Here is a 22,136-nt window from a genome sequence, read left to right on the forward strand (position 1 = left end):
AGTTAAGTTAAGATTTTCTTCCTTTACAAAAAAAACAAAAAAAAAAAACATTTATTGGAGAGGTTGGGAGATTGATAAGGGAAAAAGAAAAAAGAAAAAGAAAAGGGACAAAAAGAAAAAGAAAAAGAAGTTAGGCCTTTTTTGTGATGTCACCTCCAAGGAAAACTATATTTTAACCCTCAAAATTTCGAAACTTCCATTTCCACCTCAATCTCAGTCCTCTCTTCCCCGTCTCAATGGAAAATCTCCAACTCTCTATTTTTCTCTCATCAACATTATTTTTTATGCCCTAGCTTACCCTTGCTTCCTCTCACCATTAATCCCTGTCCCAGTTTTTTTCTTTAACATATATTTAACTTGTTTCTCTTCTCAATTTGGTCTGCAATACTCCAAACCCAGGTATGTTCGATTTATATTAGTGTTCTTTATGTTGTTTTCGATTACTCTAGGTTTTATTGATTTTTTTTTAGAAATGTGCATATTTTGGAGGTGATTTCGACGATTCCTGTGGAGGGGTTTTCGATTTCTAGCTATTTTTAGTTTATTTTATACATTTCTTTTTACGGTTTTTGTGGTTGCCAGAATATGGCCTTCGAGATGCTGTTAGTTGGTTTAATTTGGGGATTTTCTTCACTTCCAGTTCAAGGGGTTTTTTTTTTCTTCTTGTTAATTCTGCTGGGTAAATTTGTTCGGGCAGGATTTTGATTATGTTGCATGCAGTGGGTTTTCTCATTGGGATTCAAAAAAAGAAAAAAGTTTTTCAAATTCTGAGCTATGTTTGAGGATGGCGATCGCGAGTTTGTTACGAGTAGTTCTTGTGGGGTTCTCCATTGGCGAACAGGAGTTCCATAAATCTTGGCTGCAATCTTATTTTTTTCCAATTTATGATGTTCGAATTTAACCATTTTTTTTGTGCTCTTTATACAAATTAAACTTTTGTTTTCTTTTTTTTTTTTTTCTGTGAAAGGATTTAAAATTTCTTAGGAGTCCTAGGAAGATGGGATAGAAGAAGAATTACGCTTTTACGGTTTTAGATAAATTCACTTTTGACTATTTTCTAGGTCAATTGAGTTGTGTGCGACGGCTAAGACGATTAAGGAAAATCGTAGGCCAAACTTGGTAGACATATTTATGAGAAAACCTGTTTGGGAGAATTGCTTGACACACATCATTTTGATTGACTGTTTTTTTCACTGTTTGGTAATTTAAATAAACATTTAATACCTAAGGAAATGAATAAATGGACACATTAGTGAAGAGAAAACTATATGTGGGGGGGTGGTTGGGGGATGGAGAGAGAGAAGAGATGAACTATGTTTTTTGAAGTGTGAGGCACCCTAAAGTGCAATAGCCTCCTTGGTTTAAGCATTAGGCACAAAAAATGGAAAACAAGGTTTTCTTTTCTTTCTTTCTTGTGAAGTGCATAATAGACAAATGTAAATAAAAAGTACTTACAAAAGATATCATCAACCTGAAACAAAATCCAAATCAGAAAAGATAGTAAAGAAAGCAAAACAGCCCCAATGTTGGTACAAATGTGAAAATCCCAAAGGTTACCATCACTCTTCAAAACCCAGTAATTGATTGGGAGTGGAGAAAATGTTTTGAATGTCTTATCGTGAAATTCTTCAGCCAAATTATAAGGGAGAAAATGTTCTGTTCTACCAAGGAAAGTCTTAATAATCTTACTAAAATCTGAGGGACTGATTTTAGAGATCCAATTTAAAAAGGAAGTAAACCTTGAAGAGCAAGAGCTATATTCTAACCAAAGAAAATATTAAAAGTGAAACAAATTAAACCATTGCATTAATTAACCAGCATTATTTCCTATCTAACTTCAGCCATGATCAAGGGAGTTTTTAACTGTTGAGCATTACTCTCACTTCAATAAAAAAAGAAAAAGTTTGTTTCTTGTTAAGAAAGAACTTACATGTGGCAATGTAGCATTACATTTATGTGGCATTATCCTAAAGGTCCCACAACAGCCATGTCATTGTCCTTGCTTACCTCTGCAACCCCAACCCACCAAAACTGCCTCACTCAGCCTCTCGTCTGAGGGTAAAAAGAGAGAGAGAAGTTCCCAAGTCATGTCCTCTTCGTTTGTTCAAATCAAACTGATGATTCCTAGTAAAGAATTTGAGTGCAAGAAAATGGGGTTTCAAACCTAATCTTTTGGTCAAGGATATAATGTCTTAATCAATTGAGATATGTTCTGATTGGTGATTCATAGTATATATTTTATTCATTTAATTGTCGCAACGGCTAAAAGGATAGGCTTTTCCTTTTTCTCTCTTTCCCTAGCTCTTCCTTTCTTCTTGATGTTATCTTGTTTATTTAGTGGTTTTGTGTTGACTGTCGATTAACCATGTTATTGGAATTTTTAGGATTCTTGGATTGGATGGTTCATGTTATTATTTTTTTTTGAAGACAGAATGGTTTCATATTGCTAAGGTTAGGTACCGCTTCTGTGTGCTTAGTGGAATAGAAAACTTAAAGATAGTTGGGAGCCCTTGGCCTAATAATTTTATGATGAGTGATAGGAATTTTTGGGCTTTTTACAACTCTACTGACATTGGGGCTGTTTTAAGTACTTTTTTTTCTTTTGACTTTCTTTTCCATTTTGACTTTTGTTTTAGGTTGATGGTATCTCATGACCAGTGGTTTCCATGAATGGAACAGGAGGTGAACTATATATTCTGTTCTCTTCTACATGTTCTCATATAATATTTTATTTGGAAATTGCTACCTTTAAATTTTTTTATTGAAATTCTATAACAATTGAATCAATATTTGATTATTTCCTAATTTGGTTAGTTGTACTTTTTATGTGGATAGTCAATGGTCAGTTTGATAATGGTTCTATTTTGCAAATTGTAAGTACGGGATGGTATTGTGTCATGAATTAGTAGATGAAGGACTAAATCCTGTTAATAGCCTCCTGTAGAATCTTAAAAACGGTGTTGAATGGCTTGCAAAGATATGTAGACTGTGAACAAGTTTGGCTGGCTTGTTCTAGGAAAGTTCTTCCCGATTGCAGTGGTTCTTAGGCAGGGTTTTCTATCAACTTTTTTCATTAGTATGGTTTGTTTTTGAGTCACTTACCTTCACAAAATAACTTCAATGAATTATGTTTAAAAAAATAAAAATCCCCTCAAGCTATAATTAAATATGCTTCATTTATTCCAGTGAGAAATCATATGACAGATATGTGCAATTCCTTGCAGTTCATACTTATATTTCATATTTAATTTATTTTAGTTTAGTTTATTTTGTCCGGTACTAGAATATATTTCATCATTCATGTGTATTGTACGTTATTTTTTTCCTAATTTATCACATTTTTTAATTACAGTTAATTGTCGATTCATATGGGAAGTATCTACTTTATTCTTAAAATAATTTATTAAAACCTTCAAAGATCAGAATGTGAATTTAATATATGTTCTTTTACTGTAAGAGTACTTCTGTTAAACACAATTTTTTTTTTTTTTTTTTTACTATTTTACTATTTTTTAAAATAAATATTTTTTTTATTATTATTAAAACCTAAGAAACGTAGACACTGACACCTGACACGACACCGACACGGTAACCCGTCAATTTCCAAAAAAGTAGGACATGACACATTATTTATTTATTTATTTTTAACAAAAATAAATATATGTTGTGCATATTGTGGAAATGTAACTATTGTGTGACCAAAAAAAAAAAGGAAAAGAAAAATTTACCAAAAAGAAGAAAAAACAGAAATGGAGAAAAAAGAAGATGAAAACAGAAGAAAAACAGAACAGAAATGGAAAAAGGGAGGACAAAACAGAAGGTATGAGAAACAGAAATGGGAAAAAAATAAAAACAAAAAAAGAAACAGAAATGGGTGGGAAAGAAACCAAAGTTGCCGGCAGTGGACGGTTGGAGGGTCTTCATGTCATTGGGCGTCTGATGGAGGAAGAATTGTGGGTGGGTGGGCATGGGAGACTTTTCAGCAAGTGAGTAAGTAAGTGTGTCAGAAGTTTAAAGATTTAAAAAACTTGGACTGGACTTGGGCTTAAAATGCCGAGAATGGGTTTTAATTGTTCTTTTTTAAAAAATTGCAGCTCCGTCCATGAGGTGTCCTTCAGTGTCGGAAATAAACAATTAACAATAAAATAATGGATACACCAGCTGGCATGTAGGATACGTGTTGGGGCATGTCAGTGTCCAACACATGTCCGACACCAACACTTGGCCATTTTAGGAGTGTCTGTGCTTTATAGCTTAAAACTGTATTTTTCAATAATTACAGTTTTCTTATGCACCTCAAGAAAAAAGCCCTCACTTGTCTTTGCACCTTCTGTTTAAACTCTAGAGGACTATTCTGCTTTAGTGTGCTTTGAACATTGATAAAACAATGAATACTGGGTTATAAAATTCAAATACTGGGTTACAATGAATACTGGAAATCTAGCTTCATATTCTAGGTTTGAATACTTCCCAAGCAGTTTGATCAATCGAAACTTAGTTGAATGTTCTACCAACTCAAGAACAAGAGTCACAAGAGGGATGAAAGACCGGGGGTTTTCTTAAGAAAAGTAGAAGAGCATTGCACAAATTCAGTAAGCATTTAAACTTAAATTGCATCAACTAAGAAATAAGGCTTTTAAACAACAATATATTGGCACTTAACCCCCTATGTGGCGACAAGGATTTAGCAAAAAGAATTGGAAGCTTAACATGAGAAGCACTAATTAAAGTTACATCATCTCCCTTTGGTGTTATTGTCTTTACCTCACCATGAAAGCTGTAAATTTTCAAGAAAGTAAAGTTCCTCTGTGTGGCAGGTTCTTCACAGAAGAGTTAACACCTTGGATTGGATTTTGAAGAAGGTGCCCTCCATTGTGTTGTATTCATTGTAGGAGTGTGGCAACGGGTCTAGACCACATTCTGTGGATTTGTGACTTACGTGTTCGGTTTGCCAAGTTTAGAGGTTGTAGATCTATGATGAATGAGCTCCTTATTCATCCACCCTTCCATGAGGAGAGGAGTTTTTTGTGGCAAGTCGAGGTGTGTGTGATTGTGGAGCCTTTAGGGTGAGAGGAATAATTAAATCTTTAAAGAGCTCAAAAGGGTTTTGTGATCCTTTATAAGGTTCTATGTTTCTCATAAACTTCATGGTGAAGCCTTTTTGTAATTATCCTTTAGATCTTAGATTGCATAATTGGAGCTCCTTTTTATAGTTTGCCTCCCTTTTTGTGGGATTTATTTTTTATGTCATTGTATATTTTCATTGCGACTCAATGAAAGTTTGGTTCTTCATAAAAAGTATTAAGCCACATCATGGCCCAAGCAAATAGGCCTAAATACTCCCTCCCTAATTAAGTTAGCCCTAGAGTCATAAAACTGGAAAGCTGTAAAGTTACGAGTCGTACGACAAAACCTTTGCAATAAGACGTAGACTATAATTTGAAGTTTGGTTTTGACAGGTGTTGAATCTTTCCTTCCATCTCCAAGAAATGAACAAAACAATTCATTTCACAGCTCCTATCATTTCCTTCATACCTCCATTTCCACTGTAGTTCCTCCTGGGAACAAGAGTATCTTGGTTGGATTTGCGTCTAGAACCTGTAGCTTGATCCTTGGCCAGATCTTCAGCACTTGGAGTTTGTTTGAAGTAGCTACCCTTCTCATCCTTGATTCCTAACTTTATTGGTTTCCCAATTTCCTGATCTCCATGTGCCAAAGTGAGCTTGGTTCAGTGTAATTGGCATGTGCTCCAGTCCAAGAGGTTCAATCCCCCACCCCACAATTGTTGTACTCAAAAAAAAATTTCTTGATCTTTATGTTACATCTTTGATCTAATTGTTGTTTCTGTCTTTTTTATTTGTTCAAATTGTAGCCTATTATCATTAGTCAATCAGATCGTTACCACAATCCTTCGATTACTGAAAGAAATCGGATTTAGTCGATAATTATAAAAGAACTGAGCAAGAGATATGCACGTTCTAACAAAAATTATGTCTTTTAAACAAAAAGTAAGCAAGAGATGAAGATATAGTATTTCACCGTTTTATATTTATATATGGGAGGTGGGTACCTAATGGTAGATTTAGGCACACTGGTGTTAAATTCTGAAAAGGTAATACTGTTTGCCGTGCATTTTGGATCACTTTTCTGAATCGGCTACGTATGTTAGATACCATTAATTTTTTTTATTATTAAAATTTTACTTGAATTTGTGTGATATTTGGCTTAAACCTGACCTTTTGTATACAGTTTAGAGACTCTTCGTTATGGTTCTCTTAACAAGTATTTTTGTAATTATGGTTTTGTGCAAACTTATGCCTTTTAGTAATCCCCTTAACCAAGTGAGGATGGCTCATCTCCATTTTGTACATATTTTGATTTGAATATAAATATATGTTAATCTCTTTTTCCTATATATATAAAAAAAATAAAGGTATTAGAGATCCGTTTCCTCTGTAGGCTTGAAAGTTGAAATATGTTCTTTTTGCTGCAGGGGGAGGGAATTAATCAGTGCTTCTGAACAAGCAACAATTTACTAGGACTAAAGAGGATGAGTCAGACTGACCAAGGAATCAGCGTTGATAATTTAGTCGATGTTCCCTTGAAGCGAAAACGAGGTCGTCCCAGAAAATATCCGAAGTTAAATTATGATGAAAATATTCTTAAGAATAGAGGTAAAAGACATTTGGAGGCTATTCCTATTTCTCCTGGTTCTGGAGCAAATGGAAGCCAATCACATCCAACAATTCAAATTCAAAGTGTAACTGATGGGATGCTGGGACAAGTTGTGTCTGGTGTCATTGAGGCAGTATTTGAAGCTGGATATCTTCTGTGTGTTAGGGCTGGCAATTCTGGAATCACTTTGAGGGGTGTTGTCTTTAAACCCGGCCATTATGTCCCTGTTTCGGCAGAGAACGATGTGGCCCCAGATGTACAGATGATCAGAAGAAATGTGATTCCTCTAGCTACAGGGAATCAAGCTCCTGGAGATAACCCTCGATCCAAAAATGGAGAAATCCCATCCCATGAATCATCAGGTATCAAACTGGGGTTTAAATATACACCTCCACATTCTAACCGGGATGCTTTGAAAGACAATTCTATATCATCTATACTCGCCCAAATTACCCCTTCAGGAAGCTCAAGAGGTAATGTGGTTCCTGTTGTGCTACAACCTGCTAAGTTAACTAATGGACCCTCAGTTCCCACCGAAACAATTACAATTCAAACTGCTGATATTGAATCCTCAAAAGGCAAAGAGGTTCTTGTAGGTACTTTTACATCAAACGAATCAGCTCCCACCAGTGTGACAGTTGGGATTGAAAGCTTTCCTTTCCAACCCCAAACTAGCCAGCAAGTCTTACTGGATGATGTTCCGGTAGAAAATAGTTATCAAAACCAATCTTTAGTAGTGGAAGTGCATGATTCAGGAGGTAAATCAATGGCATTGCCTAGCACGCCTTTCGAGAGTCTTGTGACTGAAGTGATCAAGAGAATTCAAGCCCCCTCTCTGACAGTTGACACACAGACTGAGGATAACAAACCAGCTGTTACAATATCAGCTAAAGAATGCGAAGATAGCTCAGAGGTTGAAGCTAACATAGCGGATGGAGCTTTGATGATTGAACCCCTAAAAGCAGTGCAGCCCCTTCATGAAAGTTCAGAGCCTATTCCCAAAGCTCTGGATGATGAGTCTAGAACTGGCAAAATGACTGAGTTGTTACAGGTACACGAGACTTCAACTAGAACGTATCGATCTTCAAGTATTGGTTAGGTTACTAAATACTTTTTCTGTATGGGAAGAACTATCTTGCTTGATGCTACTGGCTGCACTAATGAAGTTACATATACTTTGACAAGGTTTTGCAGGAAAACATGATGCAAGCTCCAGAACCATGGGCTGAAGTGCAGAACCCGGGTTTGATGCTGAAGTCAGATGGACCTGAATCGAAAATAGAGATTGGGGATGAAGAAGCTGGTAACCAAAAGCAAATCTGAGTAGCATGTATCGCTGTAATGTTTTCGTCATTTTCGGTATAGAAGGTATCATATGGTGTAGCTGTTTTCTGTATGCTACCTCACGTCTAATCCTAACTTAGTGTAGTTGGATGATTCTCTAGAAAGCTATTATATTTTTCTAGTTGGATATTTGGATATGGACCATTTCACTTTTGTGATAGTAAAGTAGCTAAGAGCCTTAAGTTATATAAGGTTTCGTCAGGCAGTTGGATTGAATTTTATGAAAATTTTAAGCTTTATGCCTAACTTGACCATCATATGAATCAAATAGCACTTTTTAGGTTAAATACCATTATTTTTGCCCTTTGATCTAATTTTAGTTTCAATTAATCTTAGAAATAATCTCTTTATTGTTGATTTCTTTCTTTGTAAGAAAATAATCTTTACTAGCATTCTGTTTATAAATTTAAATATATTCACGGTCTTTTCTGGTTATTTAACCAATCAATTTCTATAAAAATTAATTTTATGGGACTAAATTTAAGATTTTGAAAATTTGGACAATTGTAAATAGAACTCAAAGACCAAAGTAGTATTTTAAACCTATTTCTTAGGCTGTGAGTATCAGGTCATCATTCAGCCCATAACTTCATTTATTACTCTCTTTTATTTGTAATTTTATTTAGTAAATTCAAAGTTAAAATTTTTACTTAATAATCAGAAGTTCAGAACTCTTGTGCAGATTCGTATCAAAACTCCAGCATTTTTTAAATTCTTAAACTTTAGATTTAAAAAAATAGTTATTAATCTTTTAACAAACTAGTTTTCAACATCTGAACATACTCTTTTTTCCTTTTATTTAAGCAATGTTTGTATATTTGGGGCCTTATGTTCAGGGTTCAGAACTGTTTACAAGGGAGTTAGATTTTCTGTCAACTGACAAGCAAAACGTAATCAGCAAGTATACATAAACTAAAATCCTTGTTTAGTCGAAGTTAAAAGGAGAATAAAGGTTTGGAATATTGATGGAGCAATTTCATTGGTTGCAATTGTGAACTTTTAAGCCAGCCAATAATGGCTCTCGGACTATCCATGAGCTTTTTGGAAAAAGCAGCTCAAACAAAGAAAAGAATTATTCAATACATCTAAACCATGTTTACACTAGTTGTAATGGTAATGTAAAAAGTGAGTTTTAGTTTATTATTTTTATTGTTATTTACATGTCCGTAATCTTAATGAGATGTAGGATCCGCTTTAAAATTTGTAATCAAATCGTATAATCTAATTGAAGAATTAAAAATGTTCGATCTCATTGTGATTGAAAATTACATAGGATCTATTACCTTTACTATTACCTCTATTGTTACCATTACAAATATTGTCACAGTGAAGATTGTGAATTTACCACATTTATTGTTCTTTATCTTTACCATTACCATTAAGATGATCAAGCGATAATGATGATAACAATATCAGTAAAATATAACAGAAATAAAAAGCAATTCAATTATGTTTGTCAATGCTATTACAATTCATCCTTCAATGAAATTTCATTCTAATTATACCAATTTTCATTACAATTTAATAAAAATAACCTTAATGTTATTTAATTTTAAAAAATATTACCATTCGAATTTAAGCAACGTTTTATGGCACTAAGGCTTGAATTTAATATAATATTCATAATGTAGGCAACTTGCTGATGTTGATTTATAAGGGATTACAAATGATCAATGAAGATTGTAATGATCAGTGAAGATTGTAATCAGCAAGGGATCACATTTATTTAAGATAGAAAAAGGTAGGATATTCTTTTGATTTTGATGGCTTTCTTTTTTTCCACACCTTTTCTGTAATTTGAAACCAATTCATGAATGCAATGACTCAGTTCCCTCACAAGAAATAATGCTGATCCTAAACCAAATTTAATTCAACCTATACAAAGTTCAACAAACCCCATCCACCAATCAAAGGTAAAATGTCTTGATTTGAATGGAAACAATACCTCTCCCTCCAATAAAAAGATAAATTGCTAATAATTATAACAAATTAGGAAAATAATTTTCAGAGGACCAAAATTTTGCTAAAAGCTTGTGGTTGACTAATGGAGAATTAACAGAAGACACAATTCATTAGAACTTGGTGTTGAAGAATGCATTAGTTCCTGGCACTTGCATTGGGCGATTGAGCGGGAAGGAGGGCTGCAAAATTGGGATGTGGTTTGGTACTGTGGCGAGCGGTTGGTGGCCACCGGCCATAAATGGTGGAGGAACACAAAACTGCAATGCTTGTGTTGCTGCAGTTCCTGCAAAATTGGAATCGATATATAATTTGGATCTAGTAGTACAATATTATCACATTTGAAACCAATATTGTAATTGCCTTCTCACTTCCGATAAAAACAGCATCATAGAAACCAAAGCTTATGATAAAAGTTGAGCAATGCAAAGGAAAAACTCATCATTAGCCAGGAAAAAGAATTTCACCTTGATGTTTTGGATATTGGGCAGGCTGTGCTGTCAACAAAGGGCAAGGTGGTACTGGTGAGACGACTGTCGTACCGTGAGCCAAGTCCTGAAATATGAGACAAGGTAAACAGGCAGATCGGATAGAGGGGAAATAAAAATAAACAAATAAAAGGGTAGCAGACCAAAAGGTCGCAGGAAACTGAGCCAAAGGGAGATGCAACGCCATGAAAACATATTAAACGATGAATTGACCTTGAGGAAAACCCAAAGAACTTCAAACATAATAGCCAAAATAGAATATACATCCTTCACAACTCACAAAAGTCAAACTCAAGTAAAGATCAATTCTACAAGGTAAAATAATTGGAGGAAGCAAAAGAATTTGTGGAAGGATGGTTTATACTTTAAACAAGTGAGTTGTTAAATGCTTACATGAGAGAGTGGCTGCATATAAACAAGTTGCCCAAAACGACCAACCATAACCTGTAACAATAGGAGAGGTGCAGAGGTTAGCAACACATATATTACCAGCTGGTCATGAATGATTAAAGTACATTTTAGTCTGCCAACTATAATTGCAACCTGAAAGAAACAAAATTGAAAGGGAAAATATAATCCTTTTCCCACTTACTGCTGGAGAATTTGGGGGCCCAAACGTTGGGCCAGCCTGGAGAGGATACTGACCAACATATCTAAGTGGCTGCGTCCTGGTTCCCACATGTCCCACCATCTGTAGGAAACATAAAAATAAGATAGAATACCAGGGTCAGCCAATTGGCAGGAATGAAGTTTATTACTACCGGTTGCCCTAAGTTTTCATAATGCTATTACCACTTACCAGTAAAGAGGACCCTACTGAAATTATTGTACAATTAATAAACTAAATCGCTAGTTTACAACATGTGACAATTACTTGTGTCTTGTCTTCATAGAGGGCAGTATAAAGTTTCAATACAATGGTTGACCAAAAATTATTTACAAGGCCTCCTGTATCCTCATCACATAATCTTAGTCAAATTGACATCACAATGCCAATTGAAACATTCAAGGAAAACCCTGTACACAACTCCTTTTTCCTATGGGTTACACTTCAAACAGATATTCTTTCTTACGAACAATTAATTCCATTTCATGTACCAACAAACATCTTGACAAAATCCTGGAGGGATTAGCCAAGAACAAATTTCAGATTTCAATACTCACCTATCATTAAATCTTTGTTACCCAAGATACAGTACATTTTTTAAGAACTGATAAATAAGACTTAAAAGTACCTACTTCAACAAGAGAAAGACCTAGACGTACCGCTGAAATGCTGGAATTAAATATTCAGAGTTTAAACTTTAGCTTTCGTTCAGTTGTGAAATGGAGAAACAACTATTAGAAGAGCTTATTTAGGTCCCCATAAGGCTTAAGAGATAGTTTGATTAGAAAAATTGAAGAAGAGAAATCTGCCCAAAATATACGTACAGGTTGGGAAAATTGAGCAACGCTGCCACCAAACCCAGCTATTGAGTTTCCATATGGAACAAATTTGGCGGCAGGCACAGGTGAACGAGGTACAAAAGGACTGAACTCCACCTCTGGTTGAGCAACAGGCACAGGTAGTACTGGTGAGTTGTTTGGAATATAAGCCACATTTGCAGCCATTGGAGCCGCAGGAGTTGCTGACATGCTATTTGAAACGGATGGAGAGAAGAGTTTGGCTCTGGGATTGAGCTTGAATTCCTGCAGAAGTATAAAATAGAAGAATTAGTTCATTAGTTATCGAAGATATTGATTATATCTTTGCGACCTTACCAAAGTTATCAATCTGTGATCCTCCCCAACTTAGCGTTCATACAGTTTTTAAATTGAAAAATACTTAGGTGCATCTCAGACAGCAGCTATCTTTGTGCATCCCACCAAATTGTTCAATTATAATTTTCCATGTGGCAAATTCTTCTCTTTTTTTTGGAATATTTTAATTTTTTTTTTAGTGTGAGTGATAAGAAGGGGATGCATAAAAATGGGTGTACCCCTTTTAAATAAATAACAAGTTTATTAAGACTCTTTTAGGAGAGAAGATACTATAGTCCAACAAAAAAACACAACGTCATAAACCAAACAGTCCTTTGTATAAATTCAACTACTTAGCAAACGCATGACCCAAAAATTGGACATTATACAGATAGATTCTAAGTTGCAACTTTGAACAGGATTTGAATGAAATAAGGAAACATTGAAAAGAAGCATGACAACATACATGTATGAAGGTTCTTGCCACAGGTAATAAACCGTGCATAAAATGCCTACAACCTACCCCACATATAATAGATCTCATTATTACCTTTAAGTAAGAAATTGAGGAGGAAATTTCTCAAACTTTTTAATTGATCCTATCATTGACTAGCCTTAGAGGGATTATAAGAAACTAGCTGAAATCTTTTGTGTGGCCAAATTTTTGAAGCTCAACGGCATAAGACCCATTCCATAGGAAAGTTTCTTTAGACAAGAATAGGAGAATCTTCCTAGGTGAAGAAAAGAAGTTCAAAATTGCATGGTTTTGGTCTTGTTATAGATTATACAAAATACCCCTGAACTTTGAAGCATAGCACTTTGAAAAGTTTCATTTTTACCCTTGAAGTATGAAAATTTTGTTTCAAAAATACCTTTGGAGAGTTTTTTTCCCACTAAAATCATAAGAAAACTGACCCAACAGCTAATGTGTAAAATATTTGAAATCCTCATACATGACATAATTTGCAACATCTTAACGTAGCAGGTGATATATAAAAATTGATTATGTAAATGATCTCAGCAATATCTTTTGAGATTACATAAATGGCAAAAAAAAAAAAATCTTAATCTTCTACATAGTTGTAAATAATATCAAGTACACCTTCTAATTTTACCCATCAACTACCATGCCAATTTCTATCATTTACTTTAAAGGAAAAATAGTTTTTGGAGCAATTTCAAAGTTCAAATGTAATTTTTTGGAACAAATCTCAAAGTTCAAAAGCAAAATAAAACCTTTCAAAACTTAAAGTCATAATTGAAACCTACCCCAAAATTCAAGGGTATTTTGTACAACCAACCATTTTTGTTTTTTCTATTAGGGGTGCTTTCTATAACAAATTTCACAACTATGGCTTCTCGAGTGTTTTTGTAACTCCTTTTAACTTTAGTAAGCTCTTGGCTTGCATTTCATCTATCCAATAAAACTTTGTTTCTTACACAGAAAAGAGAGATTAAATAAATTTTTTAAAGGCTAAAATATAAGTTCTTTTAACTTTAGGGAAATTGTACTAATTTGAGGGAATTCCGGCTAAGAAAGAAAGTCTTTAAACGTAGAAATATAACTTCATCAATTTTTAACCACCCCTGGCATATGATCTATAATATAAATATTGAAGTTGAACCAAGTAAAATGGATGAAGGTATATTTTCACATCAACTAAATAAAAAATGCTCAAGAGTATCCAAAAATGTCTCATTAACATCCTATCTTTTAATTATAGAAGTAATAGTGATAAAATGTTAACAATATGTACCTTATGAGATGGAGCGATGTCAGTAGTTAACGGCATAGAACTATGACAAGAGTCCATGCTACTATCCACAGACGAACGTGAAGAAGTTGAGACACCAACTGAAAATGCATTCGTAGTAGTGGTGGCTGAGATGGGTCTTTCAGTGCATGGTTTCTCTAATTTAACAAGAGCGAGAACAGAATAATTAGATACCCTAAGAAATTTTTTTGATGTTGTTATTACATTTTTTTTTTCCTTCTCAGAATTTACTTTATCAGGCTGAAATATTTACAATTCAAGTGGGCCAAGTATGATAAAGATTACAAAGAAATATCCACTCTGGAGGGGGTTTGAAAACTATATAGCAAAATCATAATTCATAGCGGGCTACACTAATTAGCTAATTTCAAGAGACAACCACCTAATCCCACAACATTCTATGTCAAAAAAATAATTGAGTGTTAAAAATAATTGAGTGTTAAAAATCATAGGTAAGTAGTAGCCGAAACTACAACTATGTAATGCTATTTGCAAAATCAACATTTCAAATAAAAAACCATCTTCGAGTGTATTTAGTTTCTATATTAAGAAAACCCTTTCATACAAGCTTTGTAACCAAATTAGTTGAGCCAGATACCACTAACAGTATTTAGAACTCACCACTCGATAGAGAGGAATGAACTCGATCAACCTATAGAAACAAAAGTAGTTAAGTCTTAAATTTAGTCCACGCAATGAATAACATCTAATTCTCAAGAAAACCAAGGTCCTGAATAAGCTTAATTGACATACATTGACTACTTTATGCAATTCAAGTTCCTGACCATGATCATCTTGCTCCTTTTTCAATTGGTTATCTGGGTCCTGTCTGTCAAATAATTTAACATAAACCATAAGATAAGGAGCACTTCACTGAGATAAGAGTAACTGGTTACAAAATAAAACTAAACCAACAGATATCTTAATCTCAAATAAAGTAGAGTGTGTGCCACACAACAGCATGTTTTCTTTTTGGTATGTAATTGCTTCTTACCAAAAATAATAATGATAATAATAATGTCAACAACGAAAAAATTGATGATAGTAATTAGTTACAAAATAAAACTGAACCAACAGATACATCAATCTCAAATAAAGTAGAGCGTGTGCAACACAACAGCATGTTTTCTTTTTGTATTTAATTGCTTCTTACCAAAAATAATAATAATACTAATAATGTCAACAACGAAAAAATTGATGATAGTAATTAGTAACAAAATAAAACTGAACCAACAGATACATCAATCTCAAAAAAAGTAAAGAGAATCATTTGCCACACAGCACGTACCCTTTTTGGCATGAACTTATTCGTTACCAAAAGTTATAACAACAAAAACAACAATAAAAGAACTGATGATAGTTTATGAACCACATCTACTCTTGATAGCCTCATCATGGGATGAGATGAGCCTCAATTCTATGCTGTACAACCATATAGAAAGAAATATATCTAGGAGAAGTTATTTCATACCTCCAATTGATTGCGGCATCAGAGACATCTTCAAGCTGCAAGGAGGTTGGGGGGAAGGTGGAGCAATTATGAATAGGAAAATGATAAACTTCAAAACAAAGACTTAAAATGCATAAACTTAGAGAACAAAATTATTTATACAAATAGTTAAGAGTGTAGGCTTCGTAAGTGAATACTACTTATCAAGTACTGATTGTAGGCATCTTTCAGGAGATTATCTCAATTAATACATGAGCCATCCTGAAATATTCTTAAATACCCTAAACCATTTTAATAGGGCCATCATTCCCTATGGCCTATGCAAGCATGGTATTACCTTTTTGCAATTTATCCTTTCCCTTCTCTGATGTCCATCTCCCTGGTTGTTATCAGTGCTATCTCGCGAAAGTTGTCTAACATCACTAAGCTTCCCAGTTGCAGTAGGCAGTGAACCATGAGCAAACCCATTTTGATCTTGGACCAGGTCACTGTTTTTATAATTAAAATCTGTGTTGGTAATCACGGTTCATTTAAACAACAATAGAAATCACAATAGAATGTAATTGAAAAACCTCCCTCTATCTTTTTATTTCAACAATAAGTGAGATGGGGATTCAAACCTCGGACTTGTGACCAAGGTTATAATGCCATAACCAAAGTTGGCAAGACCTTCTCCCATCTTAAAATATGGATTTATTAAAGCAAGATATTATAGCATCATATGTGATGGGCAGTGCTCGACAACATGCCAATAAATGATACTTTCCTGAACCTACTTACATGTAACTGATTTAGTATTGCAAGAATCTATCTGGCTTATATGTAAAACCAAGTAGGAGAGAACTCAATATTCTTTCCAAGTAAAATCAAGATGAAAAAATGGTCATTTGAAGACAACATATACCTCTCAAACACAGACAGCCATTTCTTTCAGGACAAATCCCTCAGTACTAATTTTAAATAAGAGGCCAAATTGTCTATATTCCTTAACATAAATTACAATATCTTTTTCTTGGTAAGTTACTATGTTCTTCTCAATTTGCTTTCACGTTATCAATAAGGCTACATTGGTACCAAGAGTACCACTGAAAAAAACTTCCAAGTTTCTAACAATAATCTTGCTTCACGACCTTACTTGAACAAGATCTATTCTATAGGTTGTACAACTGTGTCCTTGAGTTCAAAAACAACAATCTTCCTTCATGAGCAACACTTATTACCAATAACATCACTTCATATGCCACATACAAAAGAAAATAAAACTCCAAAATTTAGACCAGATTGCCATCTATCCATAAGTTATAGAAAGTCACAATGGGAGCATACCTTGTTTGATTAATCTGACTCGCCTCCTTAAATGACTCCGTACATGTCTTAGCTGCTATAGCTGGATGCAACAAAGTAGGATCAATGGCCTTGGCTTCGTTATCACAACCAGCCAAACTTTTGGAAAAACTACCAGCCGGAAGTATAACCTCCTGTACATTTGAAATAACCCAATATGACCTAGATTTAAATTAAACTAAATTAAATTAAATAACATAAAACTACATGAAGCATGATAATAGTGGCCTTAACTACATACCGTCGCAACAACTTGGACAAGATCGCCTGAAAGAACAATAAGAGTATCAATTACAACGCCATCGTCCACATTCACATTCCTTTTACCCTTTTTTGTCATCCTTGCTTTCTTCAAAACAACGCCTGTTGATGCACAGATTGATCTCATAAGTATCACCGTTTCTCGATGCAAAGAAAAAAAGAAGAAATAGGGGAATCATGCCGATTCCATAAAAAAAAACATTGGAAGATAAAACGTGAAAATCTATAAATTCAATCGACGAGATAGGTATGTCGGGTTGTCCGAGATAATGTGATGAAAGAAATAATAATAATAATAATAAAAAAAAAAAAAAATAGATGCCAATTTTTTCTTCCATTCATGACCCAGGTCAAATTTACGATCCAAATCATATACGCACCGGACCACCAAATGCACAACCAAGACACAAATTCAGATAAGAACGAACATTAAACAGAACAATTCAAGCAAATTATAGATTGGAGGGAAATTGAATGGATGAAGAGTGAGAGAAACGAACCATATTCATTCTCGACACAGGCAGTGTGGAAGATGCCGGAATAGACAGAGCCATCTTTGATGTGAACCTCAACGGGCAGTCCAATGAGGCACATGGTGGCGAAGAGCAGGGCCTCGCTGAGCGTGGAAGAGGAAGTCTCATCTTCTGAAAACTCACGGTTTCGGCAACCCATATGCCAGTTTTGTGAGAGAGAGAGATGGATCAGAAACAAAAAGATGGAGTTGCAGAAACGAGAAACGAGATCTAATGAAGAAGAAGAAGAAATGGGAAGACGAAAGGTTGGGTTCTTTGCGTTACGTGCTATGCGTATTGCCTTGCGTAAATGCTTAACCGTGCTTCACTGTCCTTCGTTTTTTTAGAACCTAATTTGTATTTTCCCTTTTTGCACGCCTATCCCTCGTTTCTTCCCGTGTAACTTCTTTTTTCTGTATTGTTATTAAATTATATTCAATTTTACATCGAATATCTCCCTAAATTTTTTATTTTTTATTTTTTTTAATTTTAAAGTATATCTATTAAATTTTTAGACTTTTGATTCTATATTTAATATGATACAAAATCAATATACGGATGTTCAAAAAAACCTGACAACTCGAACAATTTATACTATCCAACCTTAGGGTTGGCAAAAATTCCTACGGGATCGGGTCCCTGCCCCAAATCCCCGATTTGACCTGAGATAGGATCAAATCGAAGATAAAAAAATGGGTCTCTGGCCGGGGACGGGGACAGTATCCCCGCCCCATCCCCAACCCTGCTCTGAATATTTTTTTTAATATTTTTTAATAATAATAAAATTAATATATATATATATATAGCATTAGCTAATTTTATTATTTTAGCCCTTTTTTAATTTTTTTAATTTATTTCATAATATAATTATGTTAAACTTTTTATTAAATATAAAATATTTTTAATTATTAATTTGAATAACTAAAATAATAATAATACTACTTTGTTATATTGAATAGGATTTGAATATAAATACAAAAATTTAATTGATTTTAAATAAATAAATAATTAAAAGTAAAAATATAAACGGGAAATTTTTCCTCATAGGGACCCGATCCCGAACAGGGATTCCCCAACCCCAACCCTGACTCTCTAAAACGGGGAATGGGGTGGGGATAGGGATTATAAATCCCACGGGTACAGAGACCGGGAATGCATCCCAGCCCCATTGCTAACCCTACCCAACCTAAACTATAAGGGTGAATTGGGTTAGTTTTGTTCTTTGGTTCGATTGGAATGATTTTTTTTTTTGTTGGGTTTGATTGGGTCTCAGATTGGCTAAATAAAAATTTAAGTTGACTCAACCCAACACGAATTATATATATATATATATATATATACATATATTTGACTACTATGAGTTAATGAATTTATGAATTATTAATATTTTTGTTTTAAAATTGTTTGGCTTTTAACATTTGAATTTTATGAGATTTTAGTTATTAGTCATGTGTCATAGATAAATTTACATATTTAAAATTAAAAAAAAATAAGTTATAACCCGACAACCCAACTCAACTCAACTTGAATTTTAAGGGTTGGGTTGGGGACTTTATTTGGTCATTTGGTTTGCCAATCCAACCAACTCGATTTTTTTATTGATCTAAAAAAATACCCTCAATCTAATCCAACCAAAGTATATCTTAAACCAAAAGCTTAAAAAATCTAATAGACAACTTAATTTTAGGGAAAGTACAATGGCTAACAAATTAATTAAGAGAATTGCATAAGACACGTATATGTGTGTCTAACATCAATTGCAAGTGTATCATTAAAAGATGAACAAAGCAAGCTGAGTTGCCCATGCTTTATCCATCTGACCTGCTCCCTACTTCTCTACCTTGCGGGACTAACCAAAGAGACGAGCAACTCGCACTAGTCATAACAGCAACTAGTTTTATCATTCGCTTATTTCTTAGGGCAAGTTCAATTACATTGACCCTTCCCCTCGGCTTCGCTTCTGCGCGAGACGGCTTTTTGTCATCGCTCGATATTGCAGGAGGTAGATTTTCTAAAAAAAAGCTATTGATTGATAATGGGCAGAAATGCACGTTATTACAGTGCTAAGTTATTAAACAATGAAGGTTTGCATTGATAAAATATGTTAGATTGCGTCCAAAAGCATTAAGCTTATAATATTGTGATCGCATGCGTTCATTGCATAGAAACATTTGTTTTTTTGTATTTTTATGCAGAGTATGCATTGACACAAGGCGAAAAGAGCAATCACAAGAAATCAACAGATGAGCGCAACATTACCGCAAGGTTTTGTGGTGATTTGTGTTCGCAAACATCTGCTCAAGAAGGATTGCCGCATAGAGCCGACACAACTTGGTGGACGCATCTGGGTGAAAGGCATCATTAATCACGATGGGACAGAAAGCTGATGATGGTCGAATCCGAATTAAGTTGACAGCCGCTAACGATAACGAGTACATTCAGCTTTTCGGTGACAAATATTTGGCGCATCAGTCGAGGAATTAAAGCCATCCCATCTGTGCAATCATAAGAGAGAAGCCAACCTTCACCCTGAAGCTCTATAAATACTAAAGGCATCCTTCAGAAAAAGGGTTAACAAGTTCACCTGTTCACCGATTTAAGAACTTTAGCCGTGTTCATAGTTTTCTTTTATTCTTAAGGTGGAGCAAGGGAAGGGTAGAGACGTTGGAAGATCGCTCAGGGTAACTCGAGAGAGAACCCGGAGGCGTAGAAAGCAGAGAGCGGGCCGACTCTCGCGAGAGCAAGATTATCTTTTGAACAATAGTAGAAAACAGTGTAAAAGTCTAGGAAGCAAGAGATTGCTACCAGACTCTTTATTCTCTTCTTGCATTGTTATTTTGTACTCCATCTTTATATTTATACAATGAAAGTTCTTATTCTACATATGTTCACTCTCTTAGCACGCATGATTAGCTAAACTTTTCGAATGGGTTGAGAAGAACTAAGCTAACATGCCCTAGGATTTTCATTGCTTGCAATTATCTTGTTTTATGTTGTGCCAAACATCCCTTTAGAGCTACTCGAGAGAGAGTCTAAAGAAAGAACCTAAGACTTGAGAGAGCTAGGTTAGAATCTAGACTCGAGAGAACAGGATTTGAACTGCATAAACAATAGATAGGGACTTAGAGATAAACTCTGTTTGCCAACCTGCATCGCATGCATCCTAGAGATAGGAATGATATTATGTGGTCGCTTTATTTTTGTGTGTGTCATTTTGTCATCGCATAAATAAGAATAAAGCTTATGTGTAGGTCCTATAGACTTATTGCATATATCGCATGCGTTCTAGCATTAAAAGCCGTAGCATTCGCATCGAGAGATGGTTTACTATTGTATGTGTGTTGCATGATTGCATTGCATGAACACATCCTAGGAAGTGTTAGCCGAAACCTTCTCAACCCATTTACCGCATACTCATCGTATCTTTTGTTTTATCAACTCTTTTCGAACTCTGTCGCATTTATTTATTTTCATTACTGCAACAAACAAAACCAACAACTATTTGAGTTACCGGTTACCGCAAAGTCTTCTGAAAAATTACCGTTGCAACCTATTTTCCCAAGTCCCTGAGTTCGACCCTGGACTTACTAGGAAACTTAGTGGAGTTTACACTTGGATGCCACTGAGAAAACTTGAGTACTCAATGCATTTTCATCATCACATTTCATCCATAATTCCACATCATAAAATAACGCATCAAGTTTTTGGCGTCGTTGTCGGGGACTTCGACAAAATAGTGTGCTAACAGTAATTTTTTTTTATTTCTTTGTAGACTCTCAATCTCTAGCAAATTACGACCCAGAGATTAAGAGGACGTTCAGATGAAGATTAAGAGACTGCTAACAATAACAGTTAGACAAAGAAGATATGGTGGAGCAGCCTGGAAACAGAGCACCAAACGAAAATAACGTCATGGTGAATCCAATCCTTCAGGCTAACGATTGTAATAGGCCCATTAGGGACTATACATCGCCAAACCTCTATGATTTCTCTCCAAGAATCTAGAGGCCTGCCCTCGACGGAAGCCGATTCGAAATGAAGCCGGTGATGTTGCAGATGATCCAGACTGCAGGACAATTCAGAGGACGGCGTGGCAAGGACCTGCACGCCCACCTCCGTAGCTTTACAGAAATCTGCAATACTTTTGTGTTCCCAAACATCTTTGTCGAAGAAGTTCAACTAACTTTGTTTCCATTTTCTCTGTGTGATCAGGCAAGAAAATGGGCGTATTCCTTCGAGCTGGGAGAAATCACTTCATGGGAACAGGTCATAAAGAAGTTCATGAAGAAATACTTTCCACCGACTGAGAATGCTAGACGAAGGAAACTAATCACCAATTTTGAACAAGACATGGACGAATCACTCAGCGATGCTTGGGCGAGGTTTAAGAGGTTGGTCCGGGACTGTCCATACAACGGATTTCCAGACTGCCTTCAGATGGAAATCTTTTATCATGGTTTAAATCCCATTTCACAAACCGTTGCCAATGCAGCAGCCGCTGGTGGTCTGCTTGACAAAACGTATGACGAGGCTAAGAACATCTTGGATCACATCTCTAAAAACCACGAGGAGTGGAGGGAGAGTGATC

The 22,136-nt window shown here is 35.0% G+C and overlaps 2 protein-coding genes across 7 annotated transcripts; one reads left to right on the top strand and one right to left on the bottom strand.

Annotated features, from left to right (window-relative positions):
- On the top strand, nucleotides 1–8,306 carry LOC120091567 (AT hook motif-containing protein). Of its 6 annotated transcripts, none has more exons than XM_039049660.2 (5): nucleotides 79–399; nucleotides 2,385–2,451; nucleotides 2,637–2,682; nucleotides 6,494–7,726; nucleotides 7,861–8,306. In XM_039049660.2, exons 4-5 carry the CDS (start codon nucleotides 6,551–6,553, stop codon nucleotides 7,996–7,998), a joined length of 1,314 nt encoding a protein of 437 aa, XP_038905588.1. In that variant the 5' UTR covers nucleotides 79–399; nucleotides 2,385–2,451; nucleotides 2,637–2,682; nucleotides 6,494–6,550; the 3' UTR covers nucleotides 7,999–8,306. The 6 variants fall into 6 exon arrangements, with proteins under 6 accessions (XP_038905587.1, XP_038905591.1, XP_038905588.1 ...); XM_090307471.1 differs by having other exon boundaries at nucleotides 199–399; nucleotides 7,870–8,306; XM_039049659.2 differs by lacking the exon at nucleotides 2,385–2,451 and having other exon boundaries at nucleotides 1–399.
- Nucleotides 8,307–9,718: 1,412 nt separating this feature from the next.
- LOC120092167 (polyadenylate-binding protein interacting protein) lies at nucleotides 9,719–17,949 on the bottom strand. The gene is made up of 13 exons (XM_039050397.2): nucleotides 17,537–17,949; nucleotides 17,017–17,138; nucleotides 16,758–16,909; nucleotides 15,769–15,919; nucleotides 15,453–15,487; nucleotides 14,735–14,810; nucleotides 14,603–14,633; nucleotides 13,964–14,118; nucleotides 11,898–12,155; nucleotides 11,059–11,157; nucleotides 10,860–10,910; nucleotides 10,446–10,533; nucleotides 9,719–10,264 (listed from the first exon to the last, which is right to left on the bottom strand). The coding sequence occupies exons 1-13, from the start codon at nucleotides 17,706–17,708 to the stop codon at nucleotides 10,092–10,094; spliced, it is 1,563 nt and encodes a 520-aa protein (XP_038906325.1). The 5' UTR covers nucleotides 17,709–17,949; the 3' UTR covers nucleotides 9,719–10,091.
- Nucleotides 17,950–22,136: the final 4,187 nt, after the last annotated feature.

This window comes from Benincasa hispida, chromosome 11 (assembly GCF_027475165.1).
Source record: "Benincasa hispida cultivar pf3 chromosome 11, pf3_genome.v1.1, whole genome shotgun sequence".
NCBI classification, from domain to species: Eukaryota; Viridiplantae; Streptophyta; class Magnoliopsida; order Cucurbitales; family Cucurbitaceae; genus Benincasa; species Benincasa hispida.

Coding starts and splice junctions, on each gene's coding strand:
- LOC120092167 (XM_039050397.2), bottom strand. CDS start 17,708: ATGGGTTGCCGAAACCGTGAGTTTTCAGAAGATGAGACTTCCTCTTCC. Junction 14,119..14,602: donor TCATTCCTCTCTATCGAGTG/GTGAGTTCTAAA, acceptor TTGTTAAATTAG/AGAAACCATGCACTGAAAGA. Junction 11,158..11,897: donor TTGCTCAATTTTCCCAACCT/GTACGTATATTT, acceptor TGTTTCCTACAG/ATGGTGGGACATGTGGGAAC.
- LOC120091567 (XM_039049659.2), top strand. CDS start 6,551: ATGAGTCAGACTGACCAAGGAATCAGCGTTGATAATTTAGTCGATGTT. Junction 7,727..7,860: donor AAATGACTGAGTTGTTACAG/GTACACGAGACT, acceptor TACTTTGACAAG/GTTTTGCAGGAAAACATGAT.